Genomic DNA, 19593 nt, shown 5'->3' with positions numbered 1-19593 from the left:
ATTTGGATACCCAGCATTTGGTCACATCGTGGATGTGAGATTGGATCCGATTGCGCGTTTGGGGTTCGGAGGCTCAGTTGATTATCGTTTGGGAGCTTCTGATTTTGTTCTGAGCAGGTATGTCACTTTTGACTCTCGGCAGGTGGAGAGTGTTGATCAGGTCGTTTGGATATCGCAGCAGGTGGAGAGTGATGCTACTCCACGTTGGGTGGAGATTATTCCACGTACTCTAGATCATACTGTGTCATTTGGGATTCCAGCTGAGGTGACACGGATTGGGGATCATTTGATTTCGAATGCAGATGATGGATTGGTTTTGGATTCGGTTGCAGCTGGTGGACATGATTTGGATACGGCCATTGGTTCACCTCAGATGGAGGTGTTTGATTTGTATCAGTTTGGGGCCGCTATCAGTTGCAGATCCGTCGGCGATATTGGGGAAGAGTTGCATACTTTTTTATTTGTTTGAGGGCCTTTGGAGGCCGTTTGGGTGAACTACGTGAAGGCTTGATTCCTTTGGCAAGAGGATACGTAGGCAGTCTTTATGATGCAGCCGATTTGGTGAGCGACATCGACATTTGGGGTGAGTGTTCGCACTCCCATTTTGGTCTCAACATGTGAGGTATTTGTTTGGTTGGTGTCGGCTCAGTTTTGGGAAAACTTCGCCGAGGTGGAGAATTATAGAGAAGAACTTGAAAAAAACAGATTTTTGGTCATAAGTCGACTTATGCACAGGCATAAGTCGACTTATGGTAAGTCGACTTATGTTTGTGTCGTAAGTCGACTTACGATCTGCTATGGATTGTTGATTTTGGGCTCTGGCAAGTCAACTTATCAGGTCTGATAAGTCGACTTATGAACTCTTCTCCAGTTGTCGTTTTTCGCTCTGCCAAGTCGACTTATGCAGACTGATAAGTCGACTTACGATGGGTTTTTTGGAAAGTTCAGGTTCTTATTTGTAGTCTGTTTGGGTTTCTGTTTTGGTATAAATACCAATACGATTTGAGGGTTTTGTAGGAGCATATTTGGGGATTTTGGAGCACAGAAAAGAGAGATCTTTCTGAGGTATTGGTTAGGGTTATTGGTTGAGAGGTTGAGAGATTTGTTGGTGAGATTAGTTGGTTCGTTTGAGTGATTTGTAATCTCAATTTGTACTCTCCTTCTCTATTAGTGGAAACTCTCCCCCTTCTTGCCCCGTGGACGTAGGCAATTGCTGAAGCACGTTAAAATTGGTGTTTGGGTTTGTGCATTGATATTTGGTTGTTTTTGGCCTTCTTTGATCGGCGTTTGTTTTGGTTCCTCGGCGCCGCCGTCTGTCACAACAATAATATTATTAGGTGTAATTCTATCAAAAACCTTTCAATGTTTGTGTTTCCTACGAAATTAACCTCAATCACTCTGTCCATAACCCAAGTCCTCCCCACCCCCCCCCCGCTACATTTATACTATATGTGTCTATGTTGAATATATCTTGCGCTATCCTCCAGATTCTCTCCTTAGTCTCTAGTTCTAGGAACATCCGTTCTCCTCTCTTGGGTATTTTCCATTTTTACCGTCTCTTGCATTACAATGGCTTGTTTAGTCTAACCATTGTCATGGAGATCCCTTTGGCCTTAAGAAAGTAAAATAAGAGACGGGGGAAAAAACTAAGAGAAGGTTTTAAAAAAAAAATTAAGAAGATGAAGTATACTTGGCTCATATCCTTTGTTTTCTCTGTCTCATTTTTAGCCTTTGTCATTGGAGAGACTGATGAGGAGTATTGGAGGAGGAGGGAGATACAAGCCCAAGAAATTGCAAGAGCAACTTATGTTCCTGACCCTTTCTCTGTCACAAGCTCTTTCAATGCAGCTGTTCACAAGTGAGTAATTGATTGTCAAATCTTAGTTTCTTTTTCTTTTACCCCCCCTGAGTGCTTATTATTCCTTTCTCAATTTTTGTTGGCACGGTTACATATCTGCATATGTGTATGTATGTATGTACGTTTGACGAGAACGAATCATATGCAGGTCAATGGAAAAGAACAGCCCCCCCCCCCCTTCCCTGAGTGCTTATAATTCCTTTCTGATCGGTTTTTGTTGGCACGGTTACATATCTGCATATGTGTATGTATGTACGTACGTTTGACGAGAACGAATCATATGCAGGTCAATGGACAAGAATAGCACAAGGAGAGGCCTACTGAAGGGGGGCTCATGTAAAGCCACCAACCCGATCGACCGCTGCTTTCGGTGCCGCGCCAACTGGGCCGAAGACCGCCAGCGTCTGGCAAACTGCGGCAAGGGGTTTGGCCGCAAAGCCTATGGTGGGGGCAAGAAGAGTGAGATCTACGTCGTGACCGACGACTCCGATGACGACATGGAGAATCCTAAGGAGGGCACCTTACGGTGGGGAGTCATCCAAGATAAGCCCCTGTGGATCATATTCGAACGAGACATGGTCATAAGCCTTAAGGAAGAGCTCATCATCAACAGCTGGAAGACCATCGACGGCCGGGGCGCCAAAGTCGAGATCGCCCACGGCGCGGGGATCACCATCCAGTTCGTTACGAACGTTATCATCCACAACATCCACATCCACCATATCGTCTCCAAGGAGGGAGGGATAATACGCGACAGCCTAACACACATGGGCCTGCGGACGCAGAGCGACGGGGACGGGATCTCGATCTTTGGCGCGTCGAATGTATGGCTCGATCATCTGACGATGTCAAACTGCGACGACGGGCTCATCGACGTGATATGGGCATCAACAGGCGTGACAGTCTCAAACTGTTACTTCACGGAACACGACAAGGTCATGTTGTTGGGAGCCGATAAGGCGCACCAGAACGATAGCGTCATGCAAGTGACAGTTGCATTCAACCGGTTCGGAGCAAAGTGTAGGCAGAGGATGCCCAGGGGTCGGTACGGGTTCGTGCACATTGTCAATAATGACTACAACGAATGGGGATTATCTGCAATTGGTGGTAGTGAGCATCCAACTATGATCAGCCAAGGAAACAGATACAGCGCTGGTTTCATTAAAGCGGTACGTACGTATGAACGCATATATTTCAACTATACTAATCATTTCTCAGAGCACATAAACCTCAAAACTTGTCTATTGTATATATACATACGTATATATACTGCATATATGTACGCATAAGGATACTCATAGATAGATAGTTATACTCAAAAGTGTGTGTCATTGCTCCTCGTGCGCCTAGCAATTCGAGGCGGTGGCAAAACGCACCACATCTAATGCGGTAGTGCTTTTTGCGTCTTGCAATCACCCTGGCTTGTAGGTTGCATGCAAGACATAGCTTCATATATTTTTGGACTTTATACCCAATAACTCATATCCTAGAAAATAAAATAAACCCATTAGACCTTCTTAGTAGCTCGATTTAGGACCCGAACTAATCATGCTTTAATATTTGATTTGTTTCCATATTGGTCTTGATTTGACTTTTCCTAATTTGGAAAAGTATGAACATGCTACTATGTTGGATGCGGTAACATTAAGAATTCCTTATTTTGTAATTTGGTAGTAGATATTATTTATCTTGATATATTTTCATGCATGTGAAAATTCATAAGCACCCCTCGCTTGCGGCGTGCAGCTCGCTTGATCACTTGAGCGCACAAATCGCTTTGCACCTTGCGCATGTGCGCGTCAAGGGACCTTGCACCGCATTGCGCCTTGCATATTGATAAACAACACTGAGTTACACAACAAATTTGGATCCGATATATAACTAACATGCGTGCACGCATATCAGGTCTGCCATAGGGATTATGCTGCGGAATGGGAGTGGAAAGAATGGAACTGGACTTCCGAAGGGGATATTTTCCTGAACGGCGCCTACTTCAACGCGTCGGGAGTGAGTAGCTCCTCCGACGTCACCAAGAACTTCTCCAGGTACGACGTGTTCAAGGCGAAGCCTGGAACGTTCGTCCGTAGGCTCACTCGCCACGTAGGCGCGCTCAACTGCAAGGTCGGCGAACCATGTTGATTGCAGCCGGAGCAGATCGAAAGATCGGGAAGAAGCAAACAAGAGTTAGAAAGAAGAAATATGTTAATTGATACCTTGTGTTTATTTGTTATGTTCTTATTTTACGGTAGTAGGTCATAGAGAATATGAAGTGTGTGTAGGGAGGAGGTGATGGCGGTAGAGAAGAATAAGGAAGCTACCGTAGGAGTTTCCACGTATTTCATTTGGTTGGGTTGAGTTCGTCGCAACTTGTTTCGTTGTATTCTTTCTAATAATTTGCTGGTTAGCAAAGATTTCACATTTATGTCTTTCGTGTTTCTTCGTGGCAGTAGCTTCAAGAGAACATGAAGTATGTAATAAGAATTTCACGTATTTCTATTAATTTTGCTGGTTAGCCAAAATATAGAAGAACATGGATACATGTGAGTTAGGAAAGTAAAATTCTAGAAATATATATAGTCCTCAATAAGCTGCAGACGTATGGTATGTGGGAATGCCTCTTAAATTCTTAATACCCTTCACTATCAAATTTTCACTCCTATAATCTTTAAATTTGGTATTTTTAAAATCTTCATTCTCATTTATATCATATTAGATCGCATAATCTGGCAGAATAACCTATATGGTGTAGATAAGGAGGTGTCATCAATTTTTCACTCTTCTAACCTTTAACCTTGGTATTTATTTCTTAAGTTGTTCCTTAAATTTTATGTTATGCAGTACAAGATAGTTTTTTTTTGGTAGTATTTCATATCTTTATAAGTAAGGATCTAAATGAAGATTCTATCAAAAGATAGAAGAAGAAGAAGAAAGGATCTGAAGAGAAGTTTAGACAAAGAACCAGTCCTTAGCATAATGCTTTTTCGTTTTAGGGATCAAAGTGCATCACATATTCACAATTCAATGCACCAAGATAAGTTGTATATTTCTCAAACTTATCATAATTTAGTACACCATCTTGTATATATAATATATAGATAAGTACTGTTTGTTCATTGCTAGTCCAGAATTCAACAATTTAGAATTGGTTTACATGAGGGCGCAAGGAATTGCTAATTCCATATTATGGCTCTTCGCATGATACAACCATGGATTGCTTCGCATCAGAAGCCTTCTGTTAGAGCAAAAACTCGACTGGATAAAGATGGAGGAAGCTTAGAGATAGCTGCCTCAATTTCCTGAAAACCAAGAAATCTAATAAATTAAACCCTTCAGAATCAGAATTGTGCTTAACTACACAAATATCGACATGACAACCATACAACATGAAACTAGTTTCACAAGTTAACTCAGTTTAATAAACACTGTTTGTTCATTGCTAGTCCAGAATTCAACAATTTAAGTTTTCAGATAAAATAGTTTTCTGATACAATACCAGAGAAACATACAACAAAAGGTCTAGGGGTAAAACATCATTATTGCAATTTAAAATAATTATTAACCCTTACTTGTTCTACTCTTTAAAAGTCATTTTAATGTTGGAGACTTCTCCATGGTCCTGAAGAAAAAGAGAAGAGTATTAAGTTCTAGTGTTGCTTAAAGTGCATGGCAAGATATCAGCATGGTTAATTGCAAATATATCCCATATGCACAATGGTGGATAGCCAGTTCCTAGAGAAACATACTACAAAAGTTCTTCGGGTTTAAACATCATTATTGCAATTTAAAATAATTATTAACCCTTATTTGGTCTACTCTTTAAGAGTCATGTTAATGTTGGCGACTTCTCCATTGTCCTGAAGACGCAAAAAGAGAGAGTATTAAGTTCCAATGTTGCTTAAAGTGCATGGCAAGATATCAGCATGGTTAATTGCAAATATATCCCACATGTACAATGGTGAATAGCCAGTTACCAAAATCTTATGCAATGTCACTTTCTTACCCCTCGATTTAGAAGGTGATTTTAGTCTTTTTTAGCTAAACTAAGGGCAAACGGTACTTTTTATTGTCATGTGATTCTCACATGACATCTCACTCTAACAAGAGAAATAATATTGTCTAGAGCTGGGAGTGTAAATGCTAATAAAATAATTTAGAGAGGCGTCAAGCTAACCTGATAATTCTATGACTTCAAAAGTTAAAGACTATATATGTATATTTGTGTGTTTGTGAGCGACAGAGATGAGGAAAATTATGCAAGAAAAAACCCAATTGATAGTTCTATACGAAACAAAATCAAACTGCGCATTGCACATGTGAAGGAAAAAATGACAAACAACCAATTCAGTTGCATGAGAATATGTCAGGAAAGTCTTATGTCAAAGAAGGATGTTTACTTCAAGAATTAAATCCAGTAGATTGAATGATAGTGAAGGGTACCAATTTAAGATCGTTAATATTTGTCATTAAAAGAATGTTTGCTTACGTCCAGTCGGTATCGAGCTGAAAAATGGATAAGAAGGATAGCTCTATTTTGAAACAAATCACCATAGTTCACAATCTGTTAAATATTAAACAAATAGCAAAAGTCAAATTATGAGCTCATGCAGCCTCGCTTTACAAAAAATCCATGAGACATTGAAAGAGTCCGAAGAAGTAACCTCAAACAAGTGGGTGTGACCAAAATCTCTTGCATGCTGTATTGACATTGCATCATCAACAAAAGTACTCTATGAAATATGAAAGATAAACTATCAAGATCAGCTTAATCCAAAAAGTAATGAGAGAAGATAAATAGCATGAAAGGCTATATCAGCTTAGAAAATTAACAGATTATATAATGAACCTAAAGTTAAAAACTAACACTAAATTAGAGTTTGCCAGAACTGGTTGATATGATCCCTAAGATTGGGACACAAGTAGTGGGATAATCAGTTTACTTATGCCTGTTAACTGGCAAAATTGTTTGAATGAATGTAACAGAAGCTTTACACATATTACTTCTGCATAGGGTTGTTTAATTCTATTCAACAGGATCTCATGATGACTCAAGCTAACCACAGTAATTATTTACTTTTTTTTGGGTGCCATGGTGGAAATTCATCCTCCACCAAAGCTAATCTAATTTCTTCTCTAAAGATCTTTCATCGAAGCTAGTATATTTGAAGAATGTTTGCTCATATAATCGGGGCTTGATTGTAGGATGATTGAAGGATATCGTTTGCCTTGAAGAAATACTAGAAAATGCAACAGTACATTCTTTTACAACCAAGGAATATTGAGATTAAAATGTCTGCCTACTTCAGCATATAAAATATGAACTCTGCATTTAAGTTTCAAATTATGTCTAACTGGCCTTCAAAAATAGAAGCATGCGGAAAGTCAAGAGCTATGCAGATTCATGTTAACTGACAGAAATCAACAGCTATGCAAACCATGCTGATGGGTGAAATCAAATTGTCTTCCTTGTTACCATACGAAAGTATCATCGATTTAGGGAGCATGCATAACAAAGATGCAACTCCTCAACGGGAGAGCACGAAATGAATCTACAACTATAATAAAGAATAAGCCATATTCACAAACGCCAGCAACCATCAGTTATTAATTAAATGATTATTTTCAATAATCTTCAAGTGGCTGGCAATTACAGTTCTACCAAGAAATAAGTAAGGTACATCATTATCAGAAAGGCACACAATTGTCTTTCTATCAACATCAATATAAACAATATCGATCATAAGAAAGTATGTGCAATTACAAATTTGGCAATAAAACACGTGAAACCACTAAGAATATGGAAATAATCTTCTCTTTACCAAGTTCATCTCATTACTCAAAAGTCACATGGCATCAAAAAAACATTGAAAAAAAGTATGTATGATGAATACAATAGATACCTCCATGACGAGAATCCTCGCTTTTAAAGCATCAGTATTGTCTGGGTCAACAATAAAATCTGACTTTGTGTCTCCCGTAAAAGCAATTTCAGGTGATGTGACAGTGTAAGTAATCTGCGAGTACAATAGTCAAAAAAGAAAATAATAAAGATTGCACCTTCATTCTCAAACTAACTTTAGCCTTTTCAACAGTATTAAAACTATAGTGTAGTAACTGTGGTTGATGTCATATGAAATATCTACAAAAACAGACCTCCACACCTGACAATCTTAAGTTCTTGATTTCATTGCCAGAAAGACCAACATATTCCTGCTTAAGTTTCTGCTTCACAGAATATATGACATAACCCTGCAAAATTATACCATCTTCTTGAAAATTGAACCAGAAAAGAGGCACTTTTACATTAAATCTCCTGAGCAATAAATACACTAATAACTAACTGTCCTCATGGCCTCACCTGACTAGGAATAGCATGATAAGTTCTAAAAGCTTTCACCTTAAGGTCCTTTCTTATCTGAAACTCTTCTCCTGCAGAATCAAAGTTCAAGAGTTCTCTTCTACTGCTTGCAAATTATCAACAAGAAGATGACATAAGAGAAAGTTAGATAGGGTAGGACATTACCTACATTCAAGCCTACAAGATTGTGCTTTAATTCAGATTGGTCCATTGCTCTGTGCACCTCAAAAAGCTTTTCTACTATCTCCTTTATAGATATTGGAACGAAAATAGTTGGAGGTTTCATGCTGTACAAGCCTCGGGTAGCAACATACATGGGCAGGCCTCCCTGAAATATCGAGAGAAAAATGTTAAGACCATAAATTGTTGATAATTCTCATTGAGACATTCAATAAGAAATTAAAACAATGTAGTGGTTTGAGAATAATGTTTGACATGCACTATTCTAGCTTCATGTACATTGTGCTTAAGTTTCATGTAAACTGGATCTCAACGAGCATCAAATTTCAACAGGTCCTGGTTCAATCCACATGATTCTCAAACTTAAAATACATCTGTATACCATAATTCAGTCTCTCTCCAAGTGTGTTTCAAAGAGGCTTTTCCATGCAGCTTAAAGACTAACACGAGGGGAGGGGTAATCTTAAGGATCACATTAGTTATATACATTGTTAAGCAACAACCCAACGCTTTAACCTTGCAAGTGAGGTTGTTCTTTACATAAATGGTGGATATACATCAATGGTGCCGAAAAAATGGTAGGGATTTTTGCATATATACCCATTGAATCTTCCATATTTGTATATTTACCCCACAAATTGTAGTATTTGCAAATTTACCCTCCAATTCTTTGACATTGGTTTTTCTACCTTTCCCGTTTAATAGTGTTAGCTTTCAAACTTGGCATGTAAATTACCTATCTAGTCCCCAATTAATCAAGTCAGATCCTTTTGCCATAACGCGTTGCTAACTGCAGAAGAACCCCACCCCCTTTCCAGTAGTCGTCCCACTGCTCCCATTACCTTAATACGTCCGCCGATCCCTCGACATCAAGGAGTAAGGAATCATCCAATTGTGAACGGTTCCACTCCTCCTTTGTCTCCAAACAACAGCAATGGCTCTGTTGTCAATGCCAACACAGGATGCTGGAGAAGTGGCTGCAGTCTTTTTCTTCAATAGATACGGGGAGGTTTTGAAGGAGTTGGATTTGATTTCTTTGATTTTATTTCTTGGTTGGGTTTTCATTCCACTCAAATTAAGGTCAACAAAAGAAGTGATAGTTGTTGGGTTGATTGTTTGATCAATGGAGGTGAGGTTCTTCCATTAATATGTCTCCTTACTAGGGATGCTAAACCATATCCGTATTCGAAAAAATATCCGTAACCGTATCCATTAGGATACGAATATGGTTACTCAAATCTATAACCGATAGGATATGATTACGGATATGGTTTTGTAGTGAAATATCTGTATCCGTATCCGAAATATCCGAATACATATTAGTCATATACAAGCAATTATCAGACAATAACAGCTTTTAGGCAGAGATACTTTACAAGGAAATGTCATTTCAGTAGGGGTGCTAAACCGTATCCGTATTCGAGAAAATATCCGTAACCGTATCCGTTAGGATACGAATATGGTTACTCAAATCTATAACCGATAGGATATGGTTATGGATATGGTTTTGTAGTGAAATATCTGTATCCGTATCCGAAATATCCGAATACATATTAGTCATACTCTTACGATAGTTTTTATTCTTAGATTATGGATTTGTGGTTAATTTTGATGATCAAGATGTCTAATTTTAACTTTTCAATTATAATGGGCATATTAACGAACTCTTTTGTATCACATGAACTATGTTTTTCTCAATACTATCTGGTTTTATCATATCTGTTTTGTATCTGCATGCATATCCACTTATATATCCGCATGTATATCTGTAACCGTATCCGATTTTAGCGGATATGGTTATAAAATTTCCTTACCGATGTATATCTGTATCCGTATCCGTATCCGAGATGGGTAAGCGGATATGGATATGGTAAGCATCATATCCGAGCCGTATCCGGACCAAATGCACCCCTACTCCTTACAAATTCTTTTCTTTTTCTGCTTCATGATTGCTTGTGCTAGTACATAATTGGTTAATTTGTGGGTCTTTCACAAGAAGACCAAGAAGCTCAACCTGCTTGGGGGGTTTGGTGCTCAGTACTTAGAGCTTTTCAACTCCATAGAGCATGTAGGTAGCCATGGAATATTGAAGGAAGAAGATAGCCCAAGGATTATGATCTGATTTGAGGTGTGATTCCAATGAAATGACAACTAATGCTTTGATTTGGGAATTGGATTAATTAATATTGGGGGCTGGGGGTAGTTTAGTAATAGTTAATCAAGTATATTACATTAAACAAAAAAATGAATATTCTCGGAATATTCTGTGACAATGTTAAGTGGAGGTATTTTTCTAATGTTGATGAATTATGGTAATTTTGCAAATTTGAATTATTTTAATGGGTATATATGCAAAAAAACCCAAAATGTTAATGATAATCACTGCAACCTAAAAGAGTTATCAACTGATTTAGAAATTAAACCCTTGCTACTATGTTGACGTTTCTTTCTTCTTCTTCTTTTTCTTTTTTGGGTGATAACAAAGACATCACATGAATTATGCATACAGCACAATTGAATATGCTAACTCTGTATTGGCATCTTTCTTTTGGCATGGAACCCAAGTAAGGAAAGAGCAACCTAAATATGTATACTTTCATGGCTAGCCACACTAGACAATAATTGCTTCTAACCCTTAACCAGTCCAATGTTGCGGACAGAGAGAGCGGGAGCAATAGATATCAATGAGAGAAGATGGTATGCACAAATATAAAAATCTTTAAGGTTTTGAAATAGGGGCTTCGGCAGGGCTTTTAGCGGGCTCTTTCACAACAACTGACCAAACCAATATTTCTCAGATATGTTTTAACAAATTTGAACCTATATAAAGGCTAATTCTACTCTTTATCAAATATCTATAAACGCTCTTCAGTTAGCAAACCCCTCCACATCAAACCTACAATTTTCCAAGATACCTTAAACCTGTCAGATAAAATATACAATCAATTCCAAATGAATGCACATTGCCAATCAATTGGGAAACTAATAGATCATCTTAAACATGCGAACTTAGATGTTAAAACCTCAACTTTTGTACTTTCACTAACAAAGAAATAACGATTCGCTTATTTACAGCTAAAATGGTAAGACCCTCAGTAACACATTGACCATTTTTTCTCATAATGGAGATAAGAATGAATTCTTATAATCACGTAATAAATTACATGCACGCCGCATACTTAGACATGTCTCCTATTGATATGGAAACTCCTCTCAGGGAAGTAAGGCATTTCCATCATTGGGAAAACACTAGGCCCTACAACCATTTCCAATCTATGTTTGCGTAGATACGGGTGTGGGTGCGGGTGCGGAAATGGATACGAATACGGGACACAGCAAATTCGTAAAAGGCAGGATACGGGGACACGTAGACACACACACACATGTACAATAATTACAATAGATCAAATATTAAATTAAAATACACAAAACATTTGTATGTTTATTTTACCATATCTAACAATTAAGAATTCAATTAGACCAAACAAATAATTAAGGTTTAGCAACAAAGGTTAGTTTTTGTAGCATCGGATATGATAGGTATTTTTCAAATCTTTAAGTAATGGCTTCAATTTTCGTGTTCAAAAACCTGTTGATTTTCAGCTCTACATACCAAAGAAACTGGTTTAGGGTTATTAGCGATGGGAAATCGTTTGCTTTGAACCACACGTGTCCATAGCGCGTCCGCAGTGAATCCGTGTCCAACAACACCGACACATCACCCAAAATGAAGTGCCCAGGTAACCTAGTTTCCAATATATGCTGAGTCCCATACTTTTTCAGATGCGTTTTAACAAAGGGTTTTAACTGCAAAAGCACCCCATGTACTATGGTGGTGTAACCACTTATACTCTCTAAACTATTTTATTAACTTTTATACCTCTTGAGACTTGGACATTGTTACTTTTTGCCCACTGAACTGAGGGCAAAAGATAAATTTATTGTCGCGTGATTCTCACATAACATCTCAACCAAACATGAGAAATACGGCCATCCAGAGTTAACTGGATGTAAGTGCTACTACAAAAATTCAATTGGTATAAGTGGTTGCGCCTTCATAGTATAGGGCTGTATCTGCGGTTACTCGTTAACAAAACCTGACCCATATACCCATATAACTATGCCATCAAGCAAATGTCTCTAAGTTATCTAGAGAAGCCTTGCAATTCAACACCTCCAACCAAGATACGTTGAGATCATCATAAACTCCCAAAATTCTCAATTCTCACCTACTATTAACATGCTCCCGATTCAAAATACATCGAGATAAACCCTAGAGAATAGAAATTTTATAATGTGGTATATGTGACCGCGGATATGAAGAGAAAACCCCTTGGTTAAGCAATGCAAACAAGCAAGGAATCCACGAAATTCATGTTTATTCTATTTTTCCCCCTATCGTGCTAACTTACAAGTCTTGAATCCAAGAACCGACATTTATATAAAACCCTGGATACTAGGAATCTTACAATGTGATCCATGTGAGCATGAGAGATGAAGAGGAAATCCTGGGCAATGGCTCGCTGAGGGCATCGTCCGATGTCGAACGCCATCTTCATCGTTGGGAATATGACGCAAGTCTCTTGCCCTCCAATCGAAAGCCCTTCGATTGGGTAACCCTCGATCTCCAAACCCTTTCTCTTCTTGGATGAAGAAGCATCGTTGGAATTTTCTTTTGCCATGATTTGTGAGCTGATCGATGAGTTGGAAGATCTGATAGGAGATCGAGAGGAGTAGAATTCGAATGCCTAAAACCCTAAACCTGGATTTGGGAAGAAATTTAGCAAACACAGAGATTGTCTTTGTTTTTTACGAGTTTTCCAGTTTAATTCCTAAGCATAAATATATTTCTCTAAGCTCCCTCGACAAATTTAATATATTGGGTAAATTTCACAAAAAAAACCCTTAATTTTGGAGTAATTTGTACGAAATAACCATGGACTTTAAAATTAGTAACCCTTCCTTCCCCAAATTTTAAGGAATTTTTCACAAAACTCTCATAAACATTAGAAAAATTCCGAGGACAATTTCCGGTATTTTTACACAGTTCACCCTAAAATTCATGACTTTCACTAGAATTTACCCAGATTTATTTACAAAAGTTTTTTTTACCAGAAGACCTCAAAAATATTATGAACATATATTATTTTATGAGCAACACATATAAGGTGGGACATTTTGGGAAGTCTGAGGGAAAAAAACTAGGTTATCTCCAAGTAAAAATAATCAAAAAAATATTATAAACACTTGTAAGTTGGGGTCAAAACGCTCCACTTTTACTAAAGAACACTATGATTACATGCAAGGCGTTTTTCAGGAGGTTTATATTTCCAAACACCAAATGAAGAAGAGTTTATCCAATACGTCTATTTAGAATTATATGAACAAATCTCTTTAATATAAACTAACCGAATTAGTTTCACCCGAAGTGAGGCTGTGAGATATTTATAATTTTATTTCTATCATAAGCTCTAAAGTACTATAAATTGTAAAAACATTTGTTATAAATTATGAAATGCTTCTTAGGTTTGTCATAATGAAGGTTTTTCCCCCTAGAAACCACCTTAAAAATAGGGTAACTATATGTAAACCGCATTTCATTTTTAATTTATACATAAACTATCTTATAAGTGAGTTTTTGTTGCAATCAATCAGCTTCCAGTGAAATTTTCACTTAAAAACAAAATTGCGCTTAAAAAATTCGAGGTCAAGATACACGAGTGATATCCTAACAATATCTAAACACTAAGAAAATGAGTTATGTGTCTTGAATATGAGTTCTGTTTTTAGGGCATGTTCGTTTGGCCCAAAAAAAGGTGGAAAACTGGGAAATGAAAACAAATGTTGCTGCCACATAGGAAGAAGGTTTCTGGTGATTTCCATTTCACCTGTTCGTTTCACAATCTGATTTAAAGAAATGGGGCCTTGAAAACGTGTGCCACGTAGGACTTTGGGAATTTGTGTTTTCAGCTCCATTTGGCCTGAAAATAACTCGGAAATGTGATAAACAGCCATAAAAAATTCGCTGGGTGTTTTTCGAGGCGGGGGGAGAGAAAACTGGGAAATCCAGAGGGTTCCTTCACCGCCTCTTCGTTCTCTTCAGTCTTCCCCATTTCTCCGTCTCTTGGCGTCTCCAGTGCTCTGTCTGTAATCTTTGGTAAGGCGGGGGAAGAGAAAACTGGGATTTTGGGCCCTCAGCGACCATTCATGGGTTATTTGCGGTATCGTAGCCAGATCTAGCAGCAACGGTGGGGATTTCGGGTGATTTCTACTTCTTACCTTCTTCCACTTGAGCGTAGCCAGATCTAGCAGCAACGGTGGGGATTTCGGGTGATTTCTACTTCTTACCTTCTTCCACTTGAGCGGCGTAGCCAGATCTACACCTGATCTGGTAGATTTAGTCCTTGAAGGGGGATCCCATCAACTTCAACTGCTTGCGGTTCGATCCAATATTTCCTTGAGGTATCCCTTCATCAAAGAGCAAATTTACTGTAAATAAGTAACATGCATCAAATTTTAAGAGTTTAAAAATTAACCTTCTGATTTATTGGGTTTTTCCGTTCATTTCAACTGTAGCATCATAAGATAATTTGTTTGTTTACTAGTCATAATTTTATCTCTAATTCACGCACTTCCTTTAGCCCATGTTTAGATCAGCTTTTTATGCTTATCAAAGGAACTGTAATCGAGCTTTTCGGATCTTATAATCTTACCCTAACCTGAGCATGTCCATTTCCAATATCTGAAAGCTTGTCTTAAACAAGATAAATTAAGCACAATTTTAAAATTTTAACGTCTGTGCTTGTATTCAATAAGCTGGTTAATCACTTGTTTCTATCTCTAATTTTGTTCAAATCACATAAATTGTTCATTTGTCTACTCTCGACTGATTATTTAAAGACCAGAGCCCTGACTACAAAAAAAAAAGAATGATAGTGAAAAGTTTTTTTGGATTTTTTTTTCATATTTTAACTGCGTCCTAAATATTGTAGATGGATGGTGATTTTGATGATGAAGAGGTTGTTAAAAGAATGTGTGTTGGTGCTGCATTTTCGGTCATGGTAATAATTTTTACATTTTTGGGGAGAATTAAATGTCGACGTAGATCAATACGGACTGGACCAAGTGATGAGAAATTAAGGAGGGAAAAGACTAGGTCTGATTTGATGACACGAATATTTCACGGTTATAGTGATAGCTGTCAAAACTTTGTTAGAATGTGCCCGGGTGCATTTATGAAACTAGCAACGTTAATGAGGAAACTAGATCTCTTAAAGGACTCAAGGCATGTAACAGTAGAGGAGCAACTTGCCATAACTTTAAATATTCTGGGACATAAATCCAAAAATCGTACGATGAGAACACAGTTCATAAGATCAGGGGATACAATCAGTAAATACTTCAATAGAGTTCTGCAAGCTATTTCGTGCATACAAGGCCGATTTATGAAACAAGCACCGAATGAAGTACCTCAAGAGATCCTAAGTAACCCATCATTTTATCCATTTTTCAAGGTATATCATCCACTCTACCATTTTTCCAAAACAATTTTCTAAAGAAATCTTAAATTACTTTAACATAGTAGGTTGTACTCCATAGGATTGCATAGGTATGATAGATGGGACACATGTGGATGCTATGCTACCTGCTACACTTGTATCGCATTTCAGAGGGCGAAAAGGTGTCACACAAAATATACTCGCCGCTTGTACACCAAACAAACTGTTCACTTATGTTTTAGCCGGGTGGGAGGGGTCGGCTAACGACTATAGAATCCTTCAGGATGCTCTGTCTAGACCACAACCATATGGCTTACGGGTGTACCCTGGTAAAATTCTTGTTAACTCAAATTGTGATTCCTCAATAATTGTTACGTTATACAGATCTTATTAAAATACTGTGTAATATGTAGGAAAATATTACTTGTGTGATGCGGGCTACACAACCCAGCCGGGTTTCATATCCCCATATCGTGGTGTTCGTTATCATCTAAAGGAATTTACGGGGAGAACACCTAAAAATAGGAGGGAGCTATTCAATCTTAGACATTCATCTTTGAGGTCAAAGATTGAAGCTACCTTCGGTATATTGAAGAACCATTTCAAGATTCTCACCTCAAAACCCCACTACCCTTTCCCCGCACAAGTTGACATCGTTCTGGCATGCACGGTTCTCCATAAGTACATTGCAACAGTTGATCCCGAGGATGAATTGCTCAATGAGACCAATGACATTGAAGAGGAGGATGTCGAAGAGGAAATTAATGAAGAAGCCAACGTTATGAATTTCACGCAGTCCCAGACAGTAAGAGAACAGAACGCCTCGAAGGATGAGTGGAGGTCTCGTAGAGATCAAATCGCATTGGAGATGTGGATTGATTATTGTAGTAAATATCGGCATGGTGATACTCACGAGTCTGCCTTGTGATTTGGTACTGTAGGCTGTCTAAAAATCATAATAGATAGTTGATCCCCCATCAAACACCGATGATGGAAGTTACAATCTGATAACTTCCAGAAGGCTACAATTGGAGGACTTTCACGTAGAAGGTTACAATCTGACGACCTTCACAACAACTAATGGAGGCCCCAATTCAACAGCCTTCACAATCAACATCGGGAGTTACAACCTGACGACTCTCATATTTTCAAGGAGCCAAGACGAAGATTACAAGAGGACGATCTGTGCAAAGCTCTAGCAAAAGAGACTACAAATTAACGGTCTCTTCATATTAAAATGCAGATATCTCTCAAACCGTAAGGAATTTGGCAAAACGTAGGAAGCGAACCGAAGCCTTTGGCTCGGTTCGGATGGCCCCGTCTCGTCGAGATAGCCGATTTTCATATATAATTCGTCTAATTCTGACTTACGGTTTGAAAGTTATGACCTGTTCTTCGCAGCAAATTATGTTCTGAGGTCCGTCTGCAAGACTGGACTTCATCAGAACATTGGACTTAGCCTGAAGCCCGCCAAGCCCGCCTAAGGTTCGCCTCTGCATTACAGAGTCAAAGCGCACATGCTCAACTCTGCGTTTTCAACATCAAAACGCAGAGTTAATCGCTAAAACAGCACAACTGTGCGTTTTCAGCCTTTAAACAGGCTCAACTCTGCGTTTTCAATCTAGAAACGCAGAGTTAATCTTTAAAACAGCACAACTGTGCGTTTTCAGCCTTTAAACAGGCCAACTGTGCGTTTTTAGCCTGAAACAGGCCAACTGTGCGTTTACGGCTCAACTGTGCGTTTATGGGTTCAACTGTGCGTTTTTAGCCTGAAACAGGCCAACTGTGCGTTTACGGCTCAACTGTGCGTTTACGGCTCAACTGTGCGTTTACGGCTCAGCTGTGCGTTTTTCAGCTCCAGTTGTGCGTTTTCAGCCCCAGCTGTGCGTTTTTCAACCTCAACTGTGCGTTTCAGGTCCAGAAACGCACAGTTCGAGCCCAGAACGCTGTTTTCAGCGTTTAACTCGTTCAAGCACGATTTGAACGGTTCCAGAACCGTTTTCTCCCCAAGATTTTAGGGGATCACTACCCTATCATGGAGAGATTTATGGGGAGCAGTTAGACCCCATTAAACCCTCATTAAGGAGATATTTAAGGGGGCGGTTATACCCTTAACCCCCTATAAATACCTCAAAACTCAACTGAGTTCGGATCCTCTCTTTTTTGGAGGGGGGGAGCTGACTTTTTGGGGATCCTTGATCGAGCATCTTGCCGCGTTCTGCAGCAACAAGGAGTTTTGGAGACCAGCAACAGGAGCTTCTTCCTTGGCTTATTAACCGAACTTTCGGTTCAAATCAACTCTTTTTCAAGAGTTCAAACTCGTTCAGAGTTATCAACTCGATCAGAGTTCAAAACTTGCTCTGCAAGTTCTTCTAAAACTCGTTCAGAGTTATCAACTCGATCAGAGTTCAAAACTTGCTCTGCAAGTTCTTCTAAAACTCGTTCAGAGTTATCAACTCGTCAAGAGTTATTTCAAAACTTGCCACGCAAGTTCTCCATAGCGTCAAATCGTGAGGAGATGACATCGTTCCAGTGAATCAAGACGTGCGGATCGTCAACGAGAAGCAAACTCGACGCGAGCATTCGAGGGAGGCATCTCATCGCCACCGTGAAGAACCCAGAATTAAACAAAGGGGAGAATCAAATCCATTCTCCTCTCTTTTGTAATCGGAATCCAAATTGTAATTGATTTTGAGAGGAATACAAGTCAAATTTTTCTTTCATTATTTCTTTTACTGCAAATTTCCAACAAACAAAAGATGGCGACTCTGCTGGGGAGAAGCTTCTCTGACGAAGAAGTGGTGGTGCAATCCGACGTTCATCTCACTGGAATGACCGTTGAAACTCTGATTATCGAGTTTAATCAAGCCAAGTATGAGGAGGCCATCTCCTCCGGATCCCTTAGCCCCAAGGCTATGCGCAAGATCCACAAAGTTTCCGAGGAGACTAAAGCTCCAGTTGTAGCCAACTCATCTAAAGACTATCTCCCATGGGGGTTGCACTGTTCATACAGTCCCCTCCCTAAGGGAGAAGACTCGATTTCGGCACAACGCCAAAAAAGCCGATCCTCCAATCAACGCGAACTCCGCGTTTATGAGCCTCAACATGAGCTCTGCAAAAGCCCAGCTAAACGCAACTCTCAGGAGTGCGTTTCAGAACTCAAACGCAACTCTCAGGAGTGCGTTTCACAAACTGAACGCAATTCTCAGGAGTGCGTTTCTGAATCCGAACACAGATCGCAGGACTGCGTTTCACTAGCAAAACGCAGACTTTGGTCTTGCGTTAATCAAGCTAAACACGACCCTCGTGTTCCTTCTTTGGAACACGATGTGATTCGTCGTGTTCAAAATGATCAACATGGATTTAAAATTCATGTTTACCAAGAACCAGTCCCATCCTTTAACGGACAGGGGGTTCCATCTCTACCCTCACGCTCTGTGAGAGGTGCCAAGGAGACTAAAGCTCCAAAGGTTGCTCCTATGCCAAAGGAAACCCTCTCCTTTAGTCGCCGAGATTACTCGAGCAGCCCTACCTCTAAAGGAGTGGGCTCAGTTTATGCCAAACGCAGCCCTCAGTGGTGCGTTGTGCAATCAAAACGCAACCTTCAAAACTGCGTTGATTTGGCAGAACGCAACTCTCAGGAGTGCGTTTCAGAACCAAAACGCAACTCTCAGGAGTGCGTTCAAGATCCAAAACGCAGA

The 19593-nt window shown here is 39.1% G+C and overlaps 3 protein-coding genes across 6 annotated transcripts; 2 read left to right on the top strand and 1 right to left on the bottom strand.

Moving 5' to 3' along the window:
• On the top strand, nt 1574–4284 carry LOC109844841 (pectate lyase-like). Its single transcript, XM_020413993.1, has 3 exons — nt 1574–1858; nt 2145–3027; nt 3764–4284. Exons 1-3 carry the CDS (start codon nt 1680–1682, stop codon nt 3995–3997), a joined length of 1296 nt encoding a protein of 431 aa, XP_020269582.1. The 5' UTR covers nt 1574–1679; the 3' UTR covers nt 3998–4284.
• Nucleotides 4891–13214, bottom strand: LOC109845378 (nuclear ribonuclease Z). Of its 4 annotated transcripts, XM_020414627.1 has the most exons (9): nt 12863–13214; nt 8379–8541; nt 8214–8284; nt 8009–8104; nt 7756–7869; nt 6517–6585; nt 6342–6416; nt 5425–5474; nt 5014–5154 (listed from the first exon to the last, which is right to left on the bottom strand). In XM_020414627.1, the coding sequence occupies exons 1-8, from the start codon at nt 13073–13075 to the stop codon at nt 5430–5432; spliced, it is 846 nt and encodes a 281-aa protein (XP_020270216.1). In that variant the 5' UTR covers nt 13076–13214; the 3' UTR covers nt 5014–5154; nt 5425–5429. The 4 variants fall into 4 exon arrangements, with proteins under 4 accessions (XP_020270215.1, XP_020270217.1, XP_020270218.1 ...); XM_020414626.1 differs by lacking the exon at nt 5425–5474 and having other exon boundaries at nt 4891–5154; XM_020414628.1 differs by lacking the exons at nt 5425–5474; nt 6342–6416 and having other exon boundaries at nt 4891–5154.
• Nucleotides 15386–16820, top strand: LOC109845828. Its single transcript, XM_020415094.1, has 3 exons — nt 15386–15907; nt 15993–16221; nt 16306–16820. The coding sequence occupies exons 1-3, from the start codon at nt 15386–15388 to the stop codon at nt 16818–16820; spliced, it is 1266 nt and encodes a 421-aa protein (XP_020270683.1).

Source organism: Asparagus officinalis, chromosome 6 (assembly GCF_001876935.1).
Source record: "Asparagus officinalis chromosome 6, Aspof.V1, whole genome shotgun sequence".
Lineage (NCBI taxonomy): Eukaryota > Viridiplantae > Streptophyta > Magnoliopsida > Asparagales > Asparagaceae > Asparagus > Asparagus officinalis.
The sequence above is the reverse complement of the archived record's forward strand: the minus strand, read 5'-3'. Positions and strand labels throughout refer to the sequence as shown.

Coding starts and splice junctions, on each gene's coding strand:
- LOC109844841 (XM_020413993.1), top strand. CDS start 1,680: ATGAAGTATACTTGGCTCATATCCTTTGTTTTCTCTGTCTCATTTTTA. Junction 1,859..2,144: donor TTCAATGCAGCTGTTCACAA/GTGAGTAATTGA, acceptor AATCATATGCAG/GTCAATGGACAAGAATAGCA. Junction 3,028..3,763: donor GCGCTGGTTTCATTAAAGCG/GTACGTACGTAT, acceptor CACGCATATCAG/GTCTGCCATAGGGATTATGC.
- LOC109845378 (XM_020414626.1), bottom strand. CDS start 13,075: ATGGCAAAAGAAAATTCCAACGATGCTTCTTCATCCAAGAAGAGAAAG. Junction 8,542..12,862: donor ATGCTCACATGGATCACATT/GTAAGATTCCTA, acceptor TCGATATTTCAG/GGAGGCCTGCCCATGTATGT. Junction 6,586..7,755: donor CGAGGATTCTCGTCATGGAG/GTATCTATTGTA, acceptor CATATTTCATAG/AGTACTTTTGTTGATGATGC.
- LOC109845828 (XM_020415094.1), top strand. CDS start 15,386: ATGGATGGTGATTTTGATGATGAAGAGGTTGTTAAAAGAATGTGTGTT. Junction 15,908..15,992: donor CATTTTATCCATTTTTCAAG/GTATATCATCCA, acceptor TGTACTCCATAG/GATTGCATAGGTATGATAGA. Junction 16,222..16,305: donor TGGCTTACGGGTGTACCCTG/GTAAAATTCTTG, acceptor TGTAATATGTAG/GAAAATATTACTTGTGTGAT.